Source organism: Mixia osmundae, assembly GCF_000708205.1.
Source record: "Mixia osmundae IAM 14324 unplaced genomic scaffold scaffold_1, whole genome shotgun sequence".
Lineage (NCBI taxonomy): Eukaryota > Fungi > Basidiomycota > Mixiomycetes > Mixiales > Mixiaceae > Mixia > Mixia osmundae.
Window position 1 is genome coordinate 1,381,644 of NW_014575563.1, and position 17,364 is coordinate 1,399,007.

A 17,364-nucleotide genomic window follows, 5' to 3' on the forward strand; every position below is an offset into this window, starting at 1 on the left:
GCGGCAGGCAAAGGGAGTGACTGACCTCTCCGAGCTAGTGAGCTATGCTGAGCTGTCGGTGAGCTGGCTCAAGCTATCTGCAGAGGTGCCCCTGTGCCATCGTCCTGCTCACCTCGTCGGCCTTGCCAGACTTCGCGCCTCGAGTTCGAGCAAGGCGACTTTCAGCAACTCGACAGGCTGAGCAGCGCAAGACTCGAAGCGGCACCCTACCGAGCAGACGCAAGGCATCTCATGACGTACTCTGCATAGCTGGCCTGTCTCGAGTGCGGAGTAGCAGAGGGAGCTCCTGTCGAGAGCAACAGCCTGCTGCAAGCTTGCGAAAGAGCCTCAAGCCGTCATGAGCGAGGAAGCTGGCAGGACAGAAGCAGATGCGACGACCGGCTTGCGCAAGAGAGTCAAGATCGATACTACAGCCAGCCCTGAGCTCAGCAAGGCACGGCAAGAGCGACAAGAACGACTCGATGCTACAAAGCAAAAGCCGACATTGGCACGCACGCCAGATGGGACAGGTCCGCTACACACTTGCACAGGTGAGCAAGCGAGCGCTCATACAGCAGTGTGATAGTCTTTGCTGTGCCACAAACGCACGACGTTCTGTCTGGCTTGTTCGATCCAAGGATACCGAAATCGCACGTTGATCTCGTCATACTCGCCTGCTTCGGCGCTCAGCTCGCTCTGTTCTCCTGTCTGCCATTGCGCGTCAGCCGCATCTTGTTCCTCTTCGTCTTCTTCTTCTGGCGGCTCTCCTACAATGTCGGACTCGGATATCTCCTAAAAAGACAGAGCGAGACGCGCTGGATGATCAAGCAAGTCAAACTCCACGGCTGGTTCGACGAGTCCCGGAGACCCAAGACGAGATCATGGATCAAGTCTCAGCTTGTCGTCAAGATGGGCAAAGACTACGATTTCGACGTACGTTTCACGCTTGCAGTCAAGCTGTGTGCTGGAGCTAACGAACGTGCAGGCTCTCCCGCTCGAATACAACGTCTGGCTCTTCTTCAGGCACGCTGTCGATATCATCCTGCTCAACGACTTTCTCTCCTATGTTCTCTTTGCCTGGTCTTGGCTGCATTTCCCGCCGGGCCACTCTGTCGCTCTACACGCGCTCCGATGGGTCGCAGGCTGGACTCTTATCATCTTTAACATCTGGGTCAAAGTCGACGCACATCGCATAGTATGTACCAAGAGGAGGGTTCTATGATACATACTGACGCGATGGACGTGCGTAGGTCACCGATCATGCTTGGTACTGGGCAGACAACTTCTTCCGGATCCACCAAAATCTCGTCTTTGACGGCGTCTTCGATCTCTGGATGCATCCCATGTATAGCGTGTAAGCATCTGATATCCACGAAAGCAAAGTCGCTGACCGGGTTTGCAGTGGCTACGCAGGATACTATGGCCTATCACTCGTTGTCGGCAGCCAGGTCGTGCTCTTGGCTTCGCTGGCTGCTCATGCATGTCAATTCGGCTTTCTCGTCTGGTTCGAAACGCCTCGTATGCCCTCGCGAAGACCAATGCGAGCTTCGCTGACCTTTGTGGCAGACATCGAGAGAACATATGGCGAGCGCAAGGCGATCGCTGCCCGTAGGCCGCTCCCAGTCCCCCGAAGTTCCTCTCAGCCAGTCTCGCCTGCTGCACCCACTTTCGCAGAAGGCTCGAACGCCGCTCAGCATGCTCATGATTCTGACAGCTCATCGAGTACCTTTGTCGATTCTGACGCAGAAAGCGACACGAGCGGGTTGCACGAGCTTGAAAGAAGCAGTAGCAAGGAACGCCGCTTCAGCTCAAACAGCCTTGCAAGCTCATTTGTCGGCATGTCAGCCCACCCTGAGCCGCTTGCTACGACTCAGCATGACCTCGACGCCATCTATTTCAGAAAAGACCTCGTCATCCTGAAGAACTTTGATCCATTCAGAGCACGCGATCTTGGCGTTGCGCTCGTACTGCTCTACGGTACAGCAGGCATTCTCATGCCTCAGATGTCAAATGACAAACGTCTCGCGTTGGCATTCCTCAATGCGCTCGCCTGGCGACTCATCCATTCGTACGGTCTCGGTATGGCTCTGCATGCGCAGTCTCAGCACAAGTGGCTCGTTCGACATTTCCTGAAAAATTATCACTACGAGACCCGCGCAGCATCGTCGGCAACCGAAGAAGCGTTCCGTAATTGGAAGGCAATCTACAATCTCAGTCTATGCATGACTTATGCGTCCTTTGCCGCACTCACCTGGCGATGCTACAGCGTGCCGCACAACTGGACGCTCGGCTCAGAGACGCTGAGACACACAATGGGGCTCCTACTCATCGGTCTGCATGCTTGGACGGCGCAGTCGACCTATGAAGTTCTTGGCAACTTCGGCTGGTTCTATGGTGACTTCTTCATCCCAGACTATCCCACCGAGCTCTACTACCATGGCATCTATCGCCATCTGAACAATCCCGAGCGCATTATGGGCGGTGCAGCCTTTTTCGGCTTGTCGCTCATATCCGGCAGCAAGCTCGTGACTTGTAGGTGAACCCACTCGAAAATCACAAACGCTGATACTCTGGACAGCGCTGGCCGTGTTATCGGTACTCTCGCATCTATGGTTCCTGCGGCATGTCGAAAATCCTCATATGACGAAGCTCTACGGCGATGCACTCAGGAAAGACGCCGGCTTCACACGTACGCTGCGCAACCTTGCCATCCGACATGCACACCGTGCGCCGCCAGAGATCACCAAAGCTGCGCGGGAAGTGCAAGGCACGTTTGAAAAGGTCTTTGAGGAGACCGCGGAAGCCGTCGAAGATTTCCTTGGCAAATGTAAGTCTGCGCGGGACTTTGCAGGCTTGATCTGACCCGAGTACCACAGCAAAACCGAAGCTGACGGAATACATGATTGACACCAAAGTGCTCGTCCAGCAGTCGCGGGAAAGACTGGTCATCACTCGCTTGGCGAATTCGCAGGAGATGTCAGCATACGACGAGACTCAGTATTCGCTCTCACTGCCCTCATCTGTCAATGATGCGCTTCAGCTGCCGGACATGCCACAATATCGGACGAAAACACCCCCGCGATACATGCTCGGCGAAGCAATCAGAGTGCAATGGAAGGCGCCTGCAAATCACTCCAAACGTGACTGGATCGGAATCTACCGTCTTGGCGCAAATACATCGATGCGCGTGACTGCAGTCAGCAGTCAAGGCAAATGGTGTCCGACTGATATCGACGAATACGAAGATGACGAGGGTACACGCGATGGCCGAGCTGCAACGGAAGATGGCAGTCTCTCGTCAGCTTCGACCGAATCTGCGTCCGAGGGCTTCGTACGACTAGCAGGCTCGAAGTTGCCATGGACCGTGGGCGCGTACGAGCTAAGGTACCATCACGATGGCAAACACAACGTCATGTCATCCCTCGGTCCACTCGAGATCTACGTGCCCAAGCCAGTTGATCAAAGTTCATTCGAATCTGTGCACGCGACTTTGTCCAAGATCATTGTCCACTGTCTTGACAGAGACCCAGCGCTGATACCACAATCTTGTCGCCGACTCATCCATACTACGACTGACGATGAGAAGCCTTCAGCTGCAGAGGATCTGCTTCCCGATCGGACTGACGCGGACGACTTTGTCCTGTACTCTGACGAACAAGCAAAACGCATAGCATATGCCATCGAGGTCTCATGTGGCATCGAAATCGCAGCGCCGGTCGTCGTCGCAGCAGCTAACATCGCAAAGCTAGCCTATAGAATCGTCGAATCAAAGCGCTTACTGGCGTGAATGCATCTTTTGTGACAGATACTATGTTGTTCTCCGTCTCCCAGCTGGTTAGTCCCGCAGAACCGCAGTCTCCACAACAATGGTTGCAGCCAAGCGACCGCGCTCAACAGACGACATCGGTCCCAGTGATGATGCCGAGCCCTCAAAGAGCGATGCAGAAAGGCGTGAGGCTGAAGCGGCAAAGACGCTGGCCGGGCTGGGTGGGCCTCAACGATTGATCAAGGCGCCTAAACCTCCGCCGACATGCGGCTTCTGTGGTGCTGTACGTCGAAGCAGATGGTAGAACGCGCATGCGCTGAAGCGGATCGCGTCTTCAGACGTTCAAAAAGACGGAGCATAAGCAGCGCCACGAGATGACCCATACCCTCGGTCGGTTCGACGCGACGTACTCGAGGTCAAGGCTTGCTGACCAAAGCGTCAACAGAACGCCCCTTTCCGTGTAAAGTCTGCGATCGTCGCTTTGCTCGCAAGTGCGTCGCCAACACATCAATCAGAGGGCAATCCACTGCTGACTTGTATCGTCAGAGACACGCTCGACCGTCATTTCAAGTCCAAGCACGGATCTGTGCAAGAAAGCGATCCCACGAACCCGCTCATACCTGGCAACCCTCTGCCGACAGAGCAAAGCAGTAGTGCTCGTCTGTTCCGGGCCCTGCAGTCGCGTGTCGGCAGCCTGCCTCTGCCTGGCCTCGAGTCAAGCAAGTGAAAGCGTATCGATACCGTCGCATGATCTAACGTCGATTTGGCAGCCATACCTATCGACGCAAGACTTAGTGATCCGATGACCGGCAACATTGCCATGGTTCCCGCAGCGCTGCCTCATGACTTTACGTAGGTCGCTCAGACGGTGATGTCACAGCGCAAGCTGATAGCGTCTCTCAGGTATAACGGCCTCAATGTCGCAGGAGCTCACGGAGTCTTTGATTCGAGTGAGCAGCAGACTGTACCGCGTTGTGGCTCACTTACAAACGCACTTGACCAGTCACTGGACTCATTGGTCACACTCCCCTCGTTCGTATGCGCAAGATCGCCAACGAAGAAGGCATCAGGTGTAACCTTCGTATGTGCACCATATGCAAATAGCGTATCTTATTACTGACGTGTATCTGCAGTTGCAAAGTGCGAATTTTTTAATGCCGGCGGCAGCGTCAAAGATCGCATCGCGTATGTAATGCCTTGCCCAATCTGTGTAAAGCTGACTGTCCGATACACCTCCAGGAAGCGCATGATCGAGGTTGCAGAGGCGTCCGGAGAGCTTATTCCCGGTCAAAGCATTATCATTGAGCCAAGTATGCCACGCGGGCACTCACTCATCGCTGACGCTGACGCATGAACGACAGCATCGGGCAACACGGGCATCGGTCTTGCTCTCATGGCTGCGGTCAAAGGCTACCGCTGTATTATCACGCTGCCCGATAAGATGTCACTCGAGAAAGAAAACACTCTACGTGCTCTTGGTACGCCTTTGAGGCTATGCGAGGCGTATGCTGACGCCTTGCTAGGTGCCGAGATCCGGCGCACACCGACGCATGCCGCCTGGGATAGTCCGGATTCGCACATCGGTCTGGCAAAGCGTCTTGCTGCAGAGATCCCTGGGGCTGTAAGTTTTCGTCGACGTCGTCTTGTGCGTGCTTAATGTGACGATGAGCAGGTCATTGTATGTCTGTGTTATCGACTACTGTAACAGTACTGACCATATTACCTGTACGCAGCTGAATCAGTATGACAACCCTCAAAGTGAGGCCTCTGACTGAGCTCTCGGATCTGGACTCACTAGGCTGGAGCAGATCCTCAGGTCCATTACGAAACGACCGGCGGCGAGATCTTGACAGACCTTGCTCGTACAGCCCTCATCGATTTGACCACGGATCCAAATAGTCAAGTGAGCGATCAGGTGCATCTCTTCGTTGCCGGCGCAGGCACGGGCGGTACCATCAGCGGCACGGCGAGACGGCTGCGCGAACATAATGCTCTCCTCATCGTCGTTGGTGCAGACCCTATCGGTAGCGTCCTCGCACGGCCAGAGACGCTCAACACGAACGGCACAAACGGCTACAGTGTTGAAGGCATCGGCTATGATTTTGTTCCTACTGTGCTGGATCACTCGGCTGTCAACAGCTGGGTCAAGACGACGGACGAGAACTCGTTTGCTATGACCCGTCGTATCATTCGTACGGAAGGCATTCTGTGCGGTGGCAGCAGCGGCGCAGCCGTCTGGGCAGCCCTCCACTATCTCAAAGAGAGTCCAGACGGACAAGCTATCGCTGCCGATCCCAATCGCAACGTGGTCATCATCTTGCCTGATGGCATTCGCAACGTCATCAGCAAAGATTGGCTGCGCGAATGATGAGGTTAGTCGGTGCTTTGCTGCTGCTGTTGTACATGTTGTAGCTCTATGACATTGTGTGCCTGCTCGGGATCATACAACACCGTACTGCTGCCTGTAAGCTTCCATTGCCCTGAGCTGCTCGTCCATGCCGCCCTTGACGCCGAGATAGGCGATGATGTCCTTCATTGTCATCACGGCGATGACAGGTACGCCAGTCTCCTTTTCTATTGATTGCACTGCGCTCGCTTCGCCATCCTTACCCCTTTCTTGCCTATCCAGCGACTCTGTGATGCCGACGAGCTGACCTCCCTGCAGCTTGATAATCTCGACCGCCTCCCTGATGGCTGTGCCAGCGGTAATGACATCGTCAATGATGAGCACTCTCTGACCTTTCAATGGCGCGCCGACCAAGCTTCCGCCTTCGCCGTGATCTTTGGCTTCTTTGCGGTTGAAGGCGTAATTGACTGTCCGCCCGAAGGAGCGTTGCAGCTCGACACAGGTGATGGCGGCCAGAGGAATGCCCTTGTAAGCAGGACCGAACAAGACATCAAATTGTACGCCAGACTCGTGTATGGCAGCAGCAAAGGCGGACGCCAGTGCGAGCAGCTTCTCGCCAGAGTGGAGCAGGCCGGCGTTGAAGAAGTAGGGCGATGTCCTACCAGATTTCAGGGTGAAAGAGCCAAAGAGGAGCACATCACTGCCCAATGACAGAGAGATGAGCGAGGCTGCGTAGGGCTTCAGCTGAGTCGTCTGTCCAGTCACATGGCTCTTTGCCGGTAGGGTGTCGACTGGAAATGGCTTGACTTGGCTCATACTTCGGGTGCAAGCAAGTCGCTCGGTCGGGCAAGAGGCTCTCGACCGAGTCGCGTCGTTTGCTGGCGCTGCTGCATCTGATGATGACGTCGACAGAAATGTCAGGTAAGCCGAGCTATGTGCAGTCTAGCCTCACGACACTGCTGCTCGTTGCTCTATCAATGTCCCTCGCTCCAGTGACGGCATTCGTCTGCTTGCTCTGTCACGTTTGCCAGGATGTCCATCGACCGATCGAGACTGCCAAGCTATGGATCAGGCTCGTCAGGGAGACGACAGGCTCGAGGTCCTCCGATCGTACCGTTCTCATCACCGGTGGTCGCACCACAAAGTCACTCGTCCTCATTCGCGCTTTCAGCAAGGCTGGCTGGAGAGTCATCCTCGCCGAGGAGAGCCAATGGGGCAATCTGGCAGCTTCACGATGGAGCAACGCGGTCGATCGCTACTATCCTCTGCCGGACCCATCTCAGTCCTCTGCGGACAAGGCAGAGTACTTCCGCAGGCTGAAGTACATCATCGCTATCGAATGCGTGAACCTCTGGCTACCGTGCAGCTCCGCGGGCGCGTCAGTCGAGGATGCCCACCTGGCGGATCACATTCGCTCGAGTGGCTCTCACTGTCGTGTCTTCCTCCCGACGGAGACTCAGATGGAAGATTTACACTGGAAGGATCGCTTCGAGACGCTCTGTCGTTTGCTCGACATGCCTGTACCCGAGGCCCAGACAGTGACATCTATAGACCAGGCAGTCACTTTCCTGCACTCATCCACCTCCACGCATCGCTTTTTGGCAAAGTCACTCGGTCTCGACGATGTCGGACGGGGTGACATGACCCTCTTGCCGTTGCAGACGCCCCAAGAGACCCGCGCACACTTTGAGCGCTTGTCTGTCGCGCCTAGCAAGCAGACGCCCTATGTATTGCAACGATATGTCAGCGGCCATGAATACTGTACTCACGCTGCCGTCAGTGATGGTAAGATACTGAGCTTCGTTGCATGTCGCTCAAACGACATGCTCATGCGCTATGTCGATCTATCTCATCACGAGCCCAATGTCGCAACACAAGCATGGCAATGGACCGAGACATTCCTGCAGAGATGGCAGACACATCTCACAGAACGAGGCAGTCCACAAGCAAGCTTCACCGGTCATATCAGCTTCGACTTCATCCGCGAGCCCACCGAGGAGACTCTCTATGCAATCGAGTGCAATCCGGTCGGTCTTGCTTTCTTAGCATAGCATGAAACTTATGACTTGCTGATCAGAGAGTCCACACGGCGGTCACTCTGTTCGATGACAAAAGCGCGCTGGCCAGCTCGTATCTGTATGAAACGGAGATCTCTCCACCGCCTCGCGTAATGGCAAAGAGTTGGCTAGTACATTCAGTGCCGCTAGCCGCGTTCAACACATTGCCTCAATCCTTACGGACCGCTGCGTCGCGACTGCATCCTCGCCTATTCAGAGATAGAAAGTGGCACGATGTAACAGCGTCACCCATGCCAGGGATGAATGTCCTTGCGCTACTGGGTCGGCACGCCGTTGGTCTAGAGAAAGACGCAGTCTTTGATGCCTGCGATCCACTGCCATTCTTCGTGCTCGCACATGTTCAATGGCCGTGGTTCCTTCTGCGCGTTGCGTTCAGTGGCCGCGGATGGGATCGCGCCAACGTGAGCACATCGCGCATTTTCACGTGTTGATGTACTACGTCTGCAATGCATGTAACATTTGCAGGAGGATAGATCGACCTTATCGCTGCTTCGACTCGCGCTGAGTCAAGCCATTTTTGTTTTGCTACATCATTTTTGCCGTGCGTCTATTGTGGACATCTAGCTTGTGGGCTTGCCCGTGGTAATCTCGTTGTGACCGTTGATCGCGCCTGCGCCATTGTCGCCATTGGCGACATGACCGTTCATGCCCTTCACTGCGCCGGCTTTGACAGCAGCGTCAGCGGGCTTAGTGTTCTTGGCTTCTCGTCTGAGTACGTCGGGATCCATGCCAAGATCGCCATGGTCGACATAAGCTTCTTTGCCTACACCACCACCGTAACGTGCCTTGACGTGTGCCTTGTGCTTCTTGAGGACGTCAAACAATTCGTCGTATGTAACGTCATTGAGGAAGTGACACGTGCCATAGGGCTGCGGCACGGCAAAGCGCTGCTTGCCATCGCGTGTCTTGAGGATAGCTTCCGTACCAGCCTCAATCAGTTCTTCCGTGAAGAGTTCGTGATCAATGCTCAAGCCGACAGAGTGCGATAGATCGAGGTACTCGTCACGCTCGGCTTCGCTGAGCATGCCGCGATGGTGAGCGACGCTGCAGAAGTAAGCCATATCGATGCTGCCGTCATCTCGTCAAGACGAGCATTGGATGACAAGCAAGATGACTCACTTGATGGCGTGGCCGTGACGGAGGGGCACGACTGGGGCCAATTCGAGCGTCGGTGAAAGCGAATGTCCGAACTGCGCAGACATTAGCCACAGGTCACAAAGAGACCGAGAGAACCAACAGCAATGACACGATCTAGCCCAAGCTCGTGAAGGTTGGGCGACTCGAGGTCCAGCATGACTTTGATACCCTTCCAGCAGATCTCATCCGCGATCTATCAGAGCACGTCTTAGCTCTTGTGAGCAGTACGAGCATCGGCAGAGCTCTGACCTGTTTGAGTTCTTCCTTGGCACCATCTGCACGACCGAATCGGCTGTCGATGAGAGCCTCGCCGTTGTGGACGAGGAGCTCCCATATTCTCTTGTCGGCGACAGATGAGATCTTCATGAGCTCTGCAAAGCCGTTTCTGACTTGACCCTCTGGCAGCGTGCGAAGCATGTTGAAATCGAGGAACGTGACGATAGGTGCATGGTATGCACCGAGACGGTTCTTCAGCTTGCCATGGTTGAGGCCGACTTTGATGGACACGGATGCATCGATGAGTCCGATGAGCGTTGTTGGCACGCGAATGAAATTGGAGCTGCGCCTGTAAGAAGCGCAGGCGAAGCCAGTGACGTCGGTACAGAGACCACCACCGACGACGAGCACGGGCTCTTTGCGGATGAGGCCGAAGCTGCCAACCCAGAGAGCTCAGTACTCGCGCGTGGGATGGGCAGACGGAGGAGCTCACTCGTTGAACTTGTCGACGATCGAGAGCATCGTCGTCATCGTCTTGTTCTTCTCGCCGCCAGCCATGATGAAGACGGTGAGGTCGATGTTGTGGTGCTCGAAATAAGCAGTCCACTTGTCATTGTAGTGACGGTGAACGTTCTCGTCCGTGACGAGAAGGACCCTCTTCCATGGCTTATAGAGCTTAGCCAGCTGGTCCTTTTTGGGATCGAACACATCGTCGACGATTTGGAAGCCTATATCAAGTCTGGATCAGCAGGGGATTGCACAGAAAGAGCTGCATGCTACAGACCATAGTTGATGTCTTCGATGCCTCGGACTTGGAAGCCGTCCTTTGTCTGGGTGACCTTTGCGGTCAGGTCGGATGCCATAGCTCTCTGAAGGATATGCGGGCCACACGGAAAAAACGCCTACGGTCAGCTCTCAAAACTTCTTCGACTTTGGCTCGATCGGCTTGCACCGGGCCAAAAGAGCTCGATGAGCAATAGTCGTCATTCGAGTGACATTCCCCTCTGCGCGTCCCCTCTTCTCTGACACGGACCCCGATCACATGTTGATTTCTCTTGAAGTTCGCCGACGAGGCGGGCTCCGGCTAGGCGTTCGGGAAGGCAACATGGCGATCATGGATTAGGGATCGAGGATTCTGCCCCTTTGCGCGTGCCCTAGCGTTCTTCTGGAGTGATTAACAGCGTGCTCGACGATCAGTCCTTTCTCAGAGACACGAGGACGCCGCAGACCGAGAGGACAGCGCCGCCGCCCGTGTTGAATAGGTGCGAGCCAAATCTGTGGGAGAGGAACAACGGACGACAGGGCCATTCAATGGAAAGCTGAGGAGTTCATCTTCTCTTCTCCGGTCGAGAGCAAGTCAATAGGAGGACTCGGCGGAGTCTGTGCGTCAAGAGTAAGGGCGTCATTCTCGTAAGTGTCCAGCCCGCCTGCTTTTCCAAGACGCGAGCATGCTCTGCGCTCTTGTCTCCTCGGGGCTCTGCACGCCCATGCTCTCCAATATGAAGCTGACTCTGCCTTGTCTGCGCCCGCACAGAACGAGCCAGCACGCTGGCTTGAGCACAAGCGCAGTCCAGGACTCAAAACACACGCCTGAGTCTGCTTACTGTCGCACTGTGACTGGTCCCGAGACGGCTCTTCGCACGCTCACCGGCGACCAGCAGCGCACGAAAGCGTATCACTACAGCACAGGCATCCAGAGGGAGCTCAGGCGACGTGTAGACCGGCCTGGAAGCGCCGTCTGCCGTTTAGAAAAGACGGATTCCTCAATCTCCAGACAGCCTTGTAGGAGCTCTTCACTATACCCAGCCGTGTGCTAGCGAGCTCGACGGACATCGCCACGACTTTCAGTCTCGCATCCAGCATAGTTTGCAGTCGTACCGCAATAGAACGCAAGGAGAGCTCAATGAGCCCCGCGGACTCAGACGGGACGCCGATATATCAGTCGCATCAGAGACCCGAAGTCTGCAAGGCATAGTAGCACATCCGACATCCTTGTCATTGACCAGGAACGCTCCTATTGCCAGCTCGGACTGGCATTGCAAAACCCCCCACACTCACACTCAACGAACTGAGTCGCACAGACGCGGCCAGACGATCCCTCACGAGTCCCCGCCACGCAATCTACAATGGGTCATCAGACTCACACCGACGACCGCGAGCGCTACAATGCGCTCGACGGTCTCAAAGACATCCCTAAGAACGCGCCCATCCGGCCTATCACTGCTGAAGGCGGCGCGCTGGCAGCCAGTGATCGACTGATCCAAAGACGGCAGTTTCCTCAGCAGCCTATCAATACTAGCGCAAGGGGTACACCCACGGCGTATGCGTACAACGATGACAACCCCTCCGACTCACTCTCGGCTTCCCCGGTCGACAGTCTTTCACGCTCTGTTGGGTCAGAGCAATCTGCAGAAGCTCTCACTGCGCTTTGGATGGGTGATCTCGAAGAGTGGATGGACGAGAACTACATCGTCAGTCTGACTCATCGATCGTGCTGCTCGTTCGCTGACACGGACTGATCTGCAGCGACGTTGTATCTCCGCCATGCAGCTCGATCGTGACGAGAATGGCCAGCTCGGACTTCCTGTGATGATCAAGATGCAGCGGTCAAGATCAGGCGCAGACTATTGCTTGCTCTCCTTTCCGGCGCCCCATCATGCGCAGAACGCACTCAGTCTCTTCGCGTCTCGTCCGCCTACCTTTATGCCTGGCAGCGAGCGTACATTCAAACGTGCGTTCTCCGTGTGCTCGCATTTCCCTGGGTGATGATGCGTATTTCAGTGACATGGGCGCATCGAAGCAAATCGCCACCCCTTCAGCCATATCTACTTGTCAGCGATCTCAGCCGGGACATAACTGAAGCCGAGATAGTCGTGAGTCTCCTGTATAGGTCAAAGTTCTAGTCTGACATCAAGCAGGCCTTGTTCTCACCGCTGTTCACCTCCTGTCAGTCCGCGAAGATCGTCACCGACCCTTTCACGGGCGGCAGCAAAAGCTATGGCTTTCTCTACTTCAGCGACGAAGTGGAGATGGCAAAGGCACTCGCGTTCGGTCAAGCAGGCAAAGGAAACGGTCTAGCGCTACGAGGCAAGCCAATACGCATCAGTGATGCGACTGGTGCTTCGACCGCGCCACTGAATCGCTTTGGCGCCCACTCGCCAGCAGATGTTAGCAATGGCAGTTCATCCTACCAGGAAGACGGTCTACGCTCGCGGATCAGTCCGACGGTGTCCTCATTTGCGAGCAGTCCGCTACCAACGTCTACGGATTCTGAGCTTTCTAACGGGCCGTTCTCGCCTGTCTCACCGAGATCAGCGACGACGTCGAGCTCAGATGTCAATCTACTGACATCATCCTTCGCGGGTATGTCCTTACCGGCACACGCTGCTGGCCCTCCGATCACCAACAACGCGAATGATCCCAATAACACGACTGTCTTTGTCGGAGGCTTGCCTGCGTGCATCAGCGAGGAGACCCTGCGTGTACGTGGATGACATCTTCATATATTCACAAGACTGACACATCTACACAGAATTTCTTCCAGCATTTTGGCGATATTACCTACGTCAAGATCCCGCCTAACAAAGGCTGCGGCTTCGTGCAATTCGTTCGCCGACAGGATGCCGAGCTCGCCATCCTCAAGATGCACGATTTTCCCATCCACGGCAAGTCTCGCATCAGATTATCTTGGGGACGGAGTCAAGGCGACAAGCAGGTCGAGCATGTCAAGAAGCTGGCAAACGCGCTAGGCATTCCCTTCGAGTCTGTGTGGCGGATGGTGCAGGGTCAGGACAACTCGACTATCAAGCAGATTGCGAGCGCTGTCGGCAACGGCGCCAACGTATCTGCTGGCGGACGCCGTGGACCTGCTCTGCCGGCGGGCTTGACCGCACTGGACATCAATGCGTTTGCACGCAGCAACAGCACTGGATATGAAGGTGCATCACCAGCCAGCATTGGCGGCTACCGGCAGCAAGCAGCAGTCGATCCGTCCATCTATTCACGCGTATCGCCATCGACATTTACTCCCTTCAACGCTCAAAATCACCTAGCGATGCCAGGTGGTGGCACGGGCCCATACGGTCCATATCCCGCCCTCGCTGGCCAGCCTGCTCATTATAGCGCTCCAGGTCATGTCGGTCACAATAGCTATGACCGCAACGACTTTCTACGAGAGAGCAACGGATCAAGGACAACGCCGCTTGTTTCTCCCCCAGTACAGCCGCAGTACTCTGCTGCATCTGGCTTGACGACGCCCTTAAGCGCCGACGGCCTTGCCGAGACAGCTAGCGATACGCGAAACAAGACTGCCATGCATCAGAGCCGAGATAGCAATTGGAGCGCCTTCTTCACTCCTGGCGCCGACAACGCTCGCTGATCACGGTCGTGCAACCCTCAGAACAATAACAACTGACGACTCATCTTCCGATTCACTCTTCATCATGTGCAACGCTACCTCGTCTGCACCAGCAGTCGCTTCATGAATCGCTCCTTCGCTGTCAATCGCAATCTCTTTTATCAATCCTCAGTTTCGTCGATATTCGGCATGCAACTTCGGTATCAGGATAGCTTTTTCGCAAAAGTCGGACGTAAGATTGTCCAGCTGCAGACCGCAGCAGAATCTATTCGCTTCTCATTTAGACATGCTCAAGGCTCAAGACCTAAAGCTTCCGTACGCGCAATACCAAGCTCAACAACGATTGTGTGTATTGCGTAAACGTTGTATCCAGCACTTGCACTTTTGTGACTGATCCTCGTGCTTTGCGATGAATACATTCAGCTGTCAATAAGTCTGATACAAGACAAGTTGTACGGCAGCGGACAAGTTCGTGCATCACACAGCTTCGCCAAAATGGCTCTGTTGCTGCGTCCCGGTCATCGCCGGTTGATATTGCTTCTCCTGGGTTGCCATGCTGGGATGAGTGGGCTCCATCATGACCGGGAGAGTGGGCTGTGCGGAGTTGTAGCTGTCAGAGTCGCGGGCAGCACGCGCATTAGCTTCGCCAGCAGCCGACAAATATTTTTCGTCAGAGCCGTGATGCCGGGGTGAAGTCTTCCAAGAGGGATAGAGGTCCAAGATGAGCGTTGCGAAGTAGCCGGCAAGAATGAAGCTGACTGTCCATTCACATATACCGGCTGCACCAGTGATAGCGTCACAGTTGGACGCCCTGCCTGGACCGAGAGAGCCTTCTCCCCTGCATTTGCCGTATAGGGCCGCAAAGGCGATAGCGACGATGATTGCCACAGTGACGATGACGATCTTCAGGATCGCATTGCGCTTTAGATGGCGCGAGTCAGGATCGTATCTGCCGAGCAGCAGGACTTCTGCAGTTTGGAATATAGCCGACAGCGCAACGAAGATGACAAAGAGAACGGTCATCGACCAATGAACGGTACTGTAATCGAAGGCGTTGAAAATTGAAAGCATCAAGAGTGCCAAGCCTCCGATGAATCCGCATACGACGGCGAGCAGATCGAGTACAAGTTCCCTTCTGCCGTGTGTGCCCGGCAAGCGTTCGATGTGCCTTAGCCAGCGCTCGGTGACGAGCGAAGAGACGTAGAAGACAAAAACGAGTGCGCAGCCGGGGATGAAGAGAGCCTGAGACGCGTGAGCAAAGTCCTCGCATGTCTGACAGGTGTGCGGCATACCAGATGAGAGGCACCGACGTCGGACACAAAGACGACGACGTTGGATTCTGTCGATCGGTACCTGACAAAAACCCATGTCACTACTTTATCATGAAGGACTGAGATGACTATCATCACCTGCGATGGTCATCTTTCCCCAGCCAAAGTCCCAGCAAGCCCCCCAGAGTGGCGAGCCAGCATAGTGTAGCGCCCAAGGGGAACAGCCAATAGCCATGTCGAGTGAAGCGATGCAATCCAAGAGCCATGGTGCCAGATGTGTCTCTGCTTGCGGAGGTCTAGCCGGCGATAGGGCTCAGCGATGTCCTGTAAAGAGAATGGATGTTTTCTCGCGAAATGCTTTGGGTGCGAGGATGATGAGTTGAGTGACTTGACACGCAGTCGAGCTTTGCAAAGTCCGGAGTTGGATAGACACGCGCTAGCTGGTCTATTCGTCGCTGTTCGCTCTGGATGGGTGCAGTGCTATGACTGTGTGGGGCTGTGACAGACGACGAGCTGCCAGACGCTGCCGAGCTAGCCTGGTCTGTGCGTCTCGCCAAGATCTGGTTTAGCGCGGCGGTAGATCGACTGTCTGCTCTGTCCTGACTGAGAATTTCAATTTGCAAATGTCGATGACGCATATCAGATGTCACATCTCCACAGCTATCCCGCACTTGGAAGGGAGCGGATGATCAAGACACCCCTTGCGTGCCCAAACAATGCGCATTTGACCTGAATGCCCGATCCCGCCATGGACAATCTCGGTATCAGCAGCGACGGCTTGACTCTACCAGATGAGCACGTCCTGACCGTCCTACCAAGTCGGAGTATCTTCGAAGAAGACACGAATTTGGAAGGAGGTGCTGATCAACGGCTCGCTGCCGAAGGTGATCTCGAACTGCCAGGTGACGAAGACGAGACTGAGGATGCGAGCGATCAATCGTACATGGCCATCGACGAGCCGCTAGCAGGAGGCAACATCTCCTCGCTGGCAGGGGCTGCCTTGCAGGGCGAGACAGCCCACGGCATCGTCAGGCTGCTCGCGCTTGTCATACAAGAGCTTTCGGACAGCGCTGCTGTTGCCGGCAACACGGATGCACCAGCTCACTCTGCCATCTTGTGCCACGATTCCGTCCAACACATTCGCAGCCATGCTTGCGATCTCGGCTGGGGCTGTGGCTTCAGAAATGCTCAGATGCTCCTGAGCTGCATTCGAGATCTGCCACCGTATCGCGAACATCTTCTGCGGCTTCAAGAAGGCGACGAGGCAGATATGCTGGCCGGACTACGCAAGCCCGATGTTAGCGCGGACACAGAGAAAGCCTCGCCCTCTACGACGCCCTCACAACGCGCTGGCTCGACAGTGTGCGCGTCTATACCCGCCATCAAGGAATTGCAAGCTGTATCAGAGCAAGCGTGGCACGCGGGCTATGATGCCAAAGGCGCATCGCATTTCAAAAACTCGATAGAGGGCTCAAAGCGCTGGATCGGCACGACCGACGTTTATACCATGCTCACCTATATGGGCATTCGTGTCGGCATACTTGATCTTCCAAAGACGACCGCGAGACCGGGAGAGAACCGCAGGCCTTGCGAGAGGCTCGTTGCCTGGATTCAGACCTACTTTGCCGAATCGCTTGGCTTGCCGGAAGGAAGGGACGCTTTGCCGGGGACTGATAGACCTGCCGGTGCTCCGATCGTTCGAATCAGTAGTCGACCGTGCCTCTACCTCCAGCAGCAAGGGCATTCCCGTACAATCATCGGCATAGAAACCATAGGCGACAAAGTCAATCTGCTCACTTTCGATCCCAGTCGGTAAGCATCTATAGGAGCACATGGGTTACTCGCTAACATGGGTGTCAGACCGTCATCGCGCAGGTTGAAGAAGCTTAGCAAAAGTCCTGTAGAAATGCTCGCAGCCTCAGCAAAAGAAGTTACCGCAAAAGAAAGCAAGACTTTTCGCATGATCCGTCGTCTTCGTCAAAAAATTGACGTCAGTGAAAAGAAACGCATCGTAGGCATGTACCGCATCACGCTCAATTCGCTCGCATTGAAAGACCGATACCAGCTCTTGTACGTCGTGCCTGGGCCCCCGCTCACGCTCGAGGAAAGAGACGCTCGCAAAACGCCATACAGTCACATAGCATGAAGTGCCAGTGTCGTTGTACTCTTTGAAGCAATGCAGTTCGTGCAACGCAAAGATTTCAGAAAGCAGA

The 17,364-nt window shown here is 55.1% G+C and overlaps 10 protein-coding genes across 10 annotated transcripts; 7 read left to right on the plus strand and 3 right to left on the minus strand.

Moving 5' to 3' along the window:
* The first annotated feature begins 6 nt into the window (after positions 1 to 6).
* Positions 7 to 4,026, plus strand: L969DRAFT_84335 (uncharacterized protein). Its single transcript, XM_014715600.1, has 9 exons — positions 7 to 37; positions 84 to 509; positions 566 to 912; positions 965 to 1,174; positions 1,230 to 1,333; positions 1,382 to 1,497; positions 1,546 to 2,511; positions 2,558 to 2,806; positions 2,856 to 4,026. The coding sequence occupies exons 2-9, from the start codon at positions 338 to 340 to the stop codon at positions 3,764 to 3,766; spliced, it is 3,075 nt and encodes a 1,024-aa protein (XP_014571086.1). The 5' UTR covers positions 7 to 37; positions 84 to 337; the 3' UTR covers positions 3,767 to 4,026.
* On the plus strand, positions 3,831 to 6,598 carry L969DRAFT_84336 (uncharacterized protein). The gene is made up of 14 exons (XM_014715601.1): positions 3,831 to 4,028; positions 4,084 to 4,135; positions 4,191 to 4,236; positions 4,292 to 4,464; positions 4,516 to 4,597; positions 4,649 to 4,695; positions 4,749 to 4,826; positions 4,879 to 4,930; positions 4,985 to 5,055; positions 5,107 to 5,223; positions 5,269 to 5,366; positions 5,418 to 5,423; positions 5,479 to 5,503; positions 5,554 to 6,598. The coding sequence occupies exons 1-14, from the start codon at positions 3,846 to 3,848 to the stop codon at positions 6,111 to 6,113; spliced, it is 1,590 nt and encodes a 529-aa protein (XP_014571087.1). The 5' UTR covers positions 3,831 to 3,845; the 3' UTR covers positions 6,114 to 6,598.
* On the minus strand, positions 6,186 to 6,908 carry L969DRAFT_43228 (uncharacterized protein; the record flags this gene model as incomplete). The annotated part of the gene is made up of 1 exon (XM_014715602.1): positions 6,186 to 6,908. The coding sequence occupies one exon, from the start codon at positions 6,906 to 6,908 to the stop codon at positions 6,186 to 6,188; it is 723 nt and encodes a 240-aa protein (XP_014571088.1).
* Positions 6,909 to 6,939: 31 nt separating this feature from the next.
* Positions 6,940 to 8,640, plus strand: L969DRAFT_84337 (uncharacterized protein). The gene is made up of 2 exons (XM_014715603.1): positions 6,940 to 8,119; positions 8,170 to 8,640. The coding sequence occupies exons 1-2, from the start codon at positions 7,007 to 7,009 to the stop codon at positions 8,599 to 8,601; spliced, it is 1,545 nt and encodes a 514-aa protein (XP_014571089.1). The 5' UTR covers positions 6,940 to 7,006; the 3' UTR covers positions 8,602 to 8,640.
* On the minus strand, positions 8,410 to 10,646 carry L969DRAFT_84338 (uncharacterized protein). The gene is made up of 6 exons (XM_014715604.1): positions 10,308 to 10,646; positions 10,017 to 10,251; positions 9,557 to 9,959; positions 9,408 to 9,500; positions 9,290 to 9,360; positions 8,410 to 9,238 (listed from the first exon to the last, which is right to left on the minus strand). The coding sequence occupies exons 1-6, from the start codon at positions 10,384 to 10,386 to the stop codon at positions 8,731 to 8,733; spliced, it is 1,389 nt and encodes a 462-aa protein (XP_014571090.1). The 5' UTR covers positions 10,387 to 10,646; the 3' UTR covers positions 8,410 to 8,730.
* On the plus strand, positions 10,566 to 11,498 carry L969DRAFT_100950 (uncharacterized protein; the record flags this gene model as incomplete). The annotated part of the gene is made up of 5 exons (XM_014715605.1): positions 10,566 to 10,583; positions 10,682 to 10,785; positions 10,826 to 10,933; positions 11,058 to 11,259; positions 11,310 to 11,498. The coding sequence occupies 5 exons, from the start codon at positions 10,566 to 10,568 to the stop codon at positions 11,496 to 11,498; spliced, it is 621 nt and encodes a 206-aa protein (XP_014571091.1).
* A 20-nt stretch (positions 11,499 to 11,518) lies between these two features.
* Positions 11,519 to 14,129, plus strand: L969DRAFT_152926 (uncharacterized protein). Its single transcript, XM_014715606.1, has 5 exons — positions 11,519 to 11,994; positions 12,050 to 12,254; positions 12,305 to 12,396; positions 12,442 to 13,005; positions 13,056 to 14,129. The coding sequence occupies exons 1-5, from the start codon at positions 11,650 to 11,652 to the stop codon at positions 13,899 to 13,901; spliced, it is 2,052 nt and encodes a 683-aa protein (XP_014571092.1). The 5' UTR covers positions 11,519 to 11,649; the 3' UTR covers positions 13,902 to 14,129.
* Positions 14,004 to 14,240, plus strand: L969DRAFT_91923 (uncharacterized protein; the record flags this gene model as incomplete). Its single annotated transcript, XM_014715607.1, has 1 exon — positions 14,004 to 14,240. One exon carries the CDS (start codon positions 14,004 to 14,006, stop codon positions 14,238 to 14,240), a length of 237 nt encoding a protein of 78 aa, XP_014571093.1.
* A 117-nt stretch (positions 14,241 to 14,357) lies between these two features.
* L969DRAFT_42935 (uncharacterized protein) lies at positions 14,358 to 15,417 on the minus strand (the record flags this gene model as incomplete). The annotated part of the gene is made up of 3 exons (XM_014715608.1): positions 14,358 to 15,122; positions 15,173 to 15,233; positions 15,290 to 15,417. 3 exons carry the CDS (start codon positions 15,415 to 15,417, stop codon positions 14,358 to 14,360), a joined length of 954 nt encoding a protein of 317 aa, XP_014571094.1.
* A 50-nt stretch (positions 15,418 to 15,467) lies between these two features.
* L969DRAFT_97884 (uncharacterized protein) lies at positions 15,468 to 17,314 on the plus strand. The gene is made up of 2 exons (XM_014715609.1): positions 15,468 to 16,963; positions 17,012 to 17,314. Exons 1-2 carry the CDS (start codon positions 15,885 to 15,887, stop codon positions 17,295 to 17,297), a joined length of 1,365 nt encoding a protein of 454 aa, XP_014571095.1. The 5' UTR covers positions 15,468 to 15,884; the 3' UTR covers positions 17,298 to 17,314.
* The last annotated feature ends 50 nt before the right edge of the window (positions 17,315 to 17,364 follow it).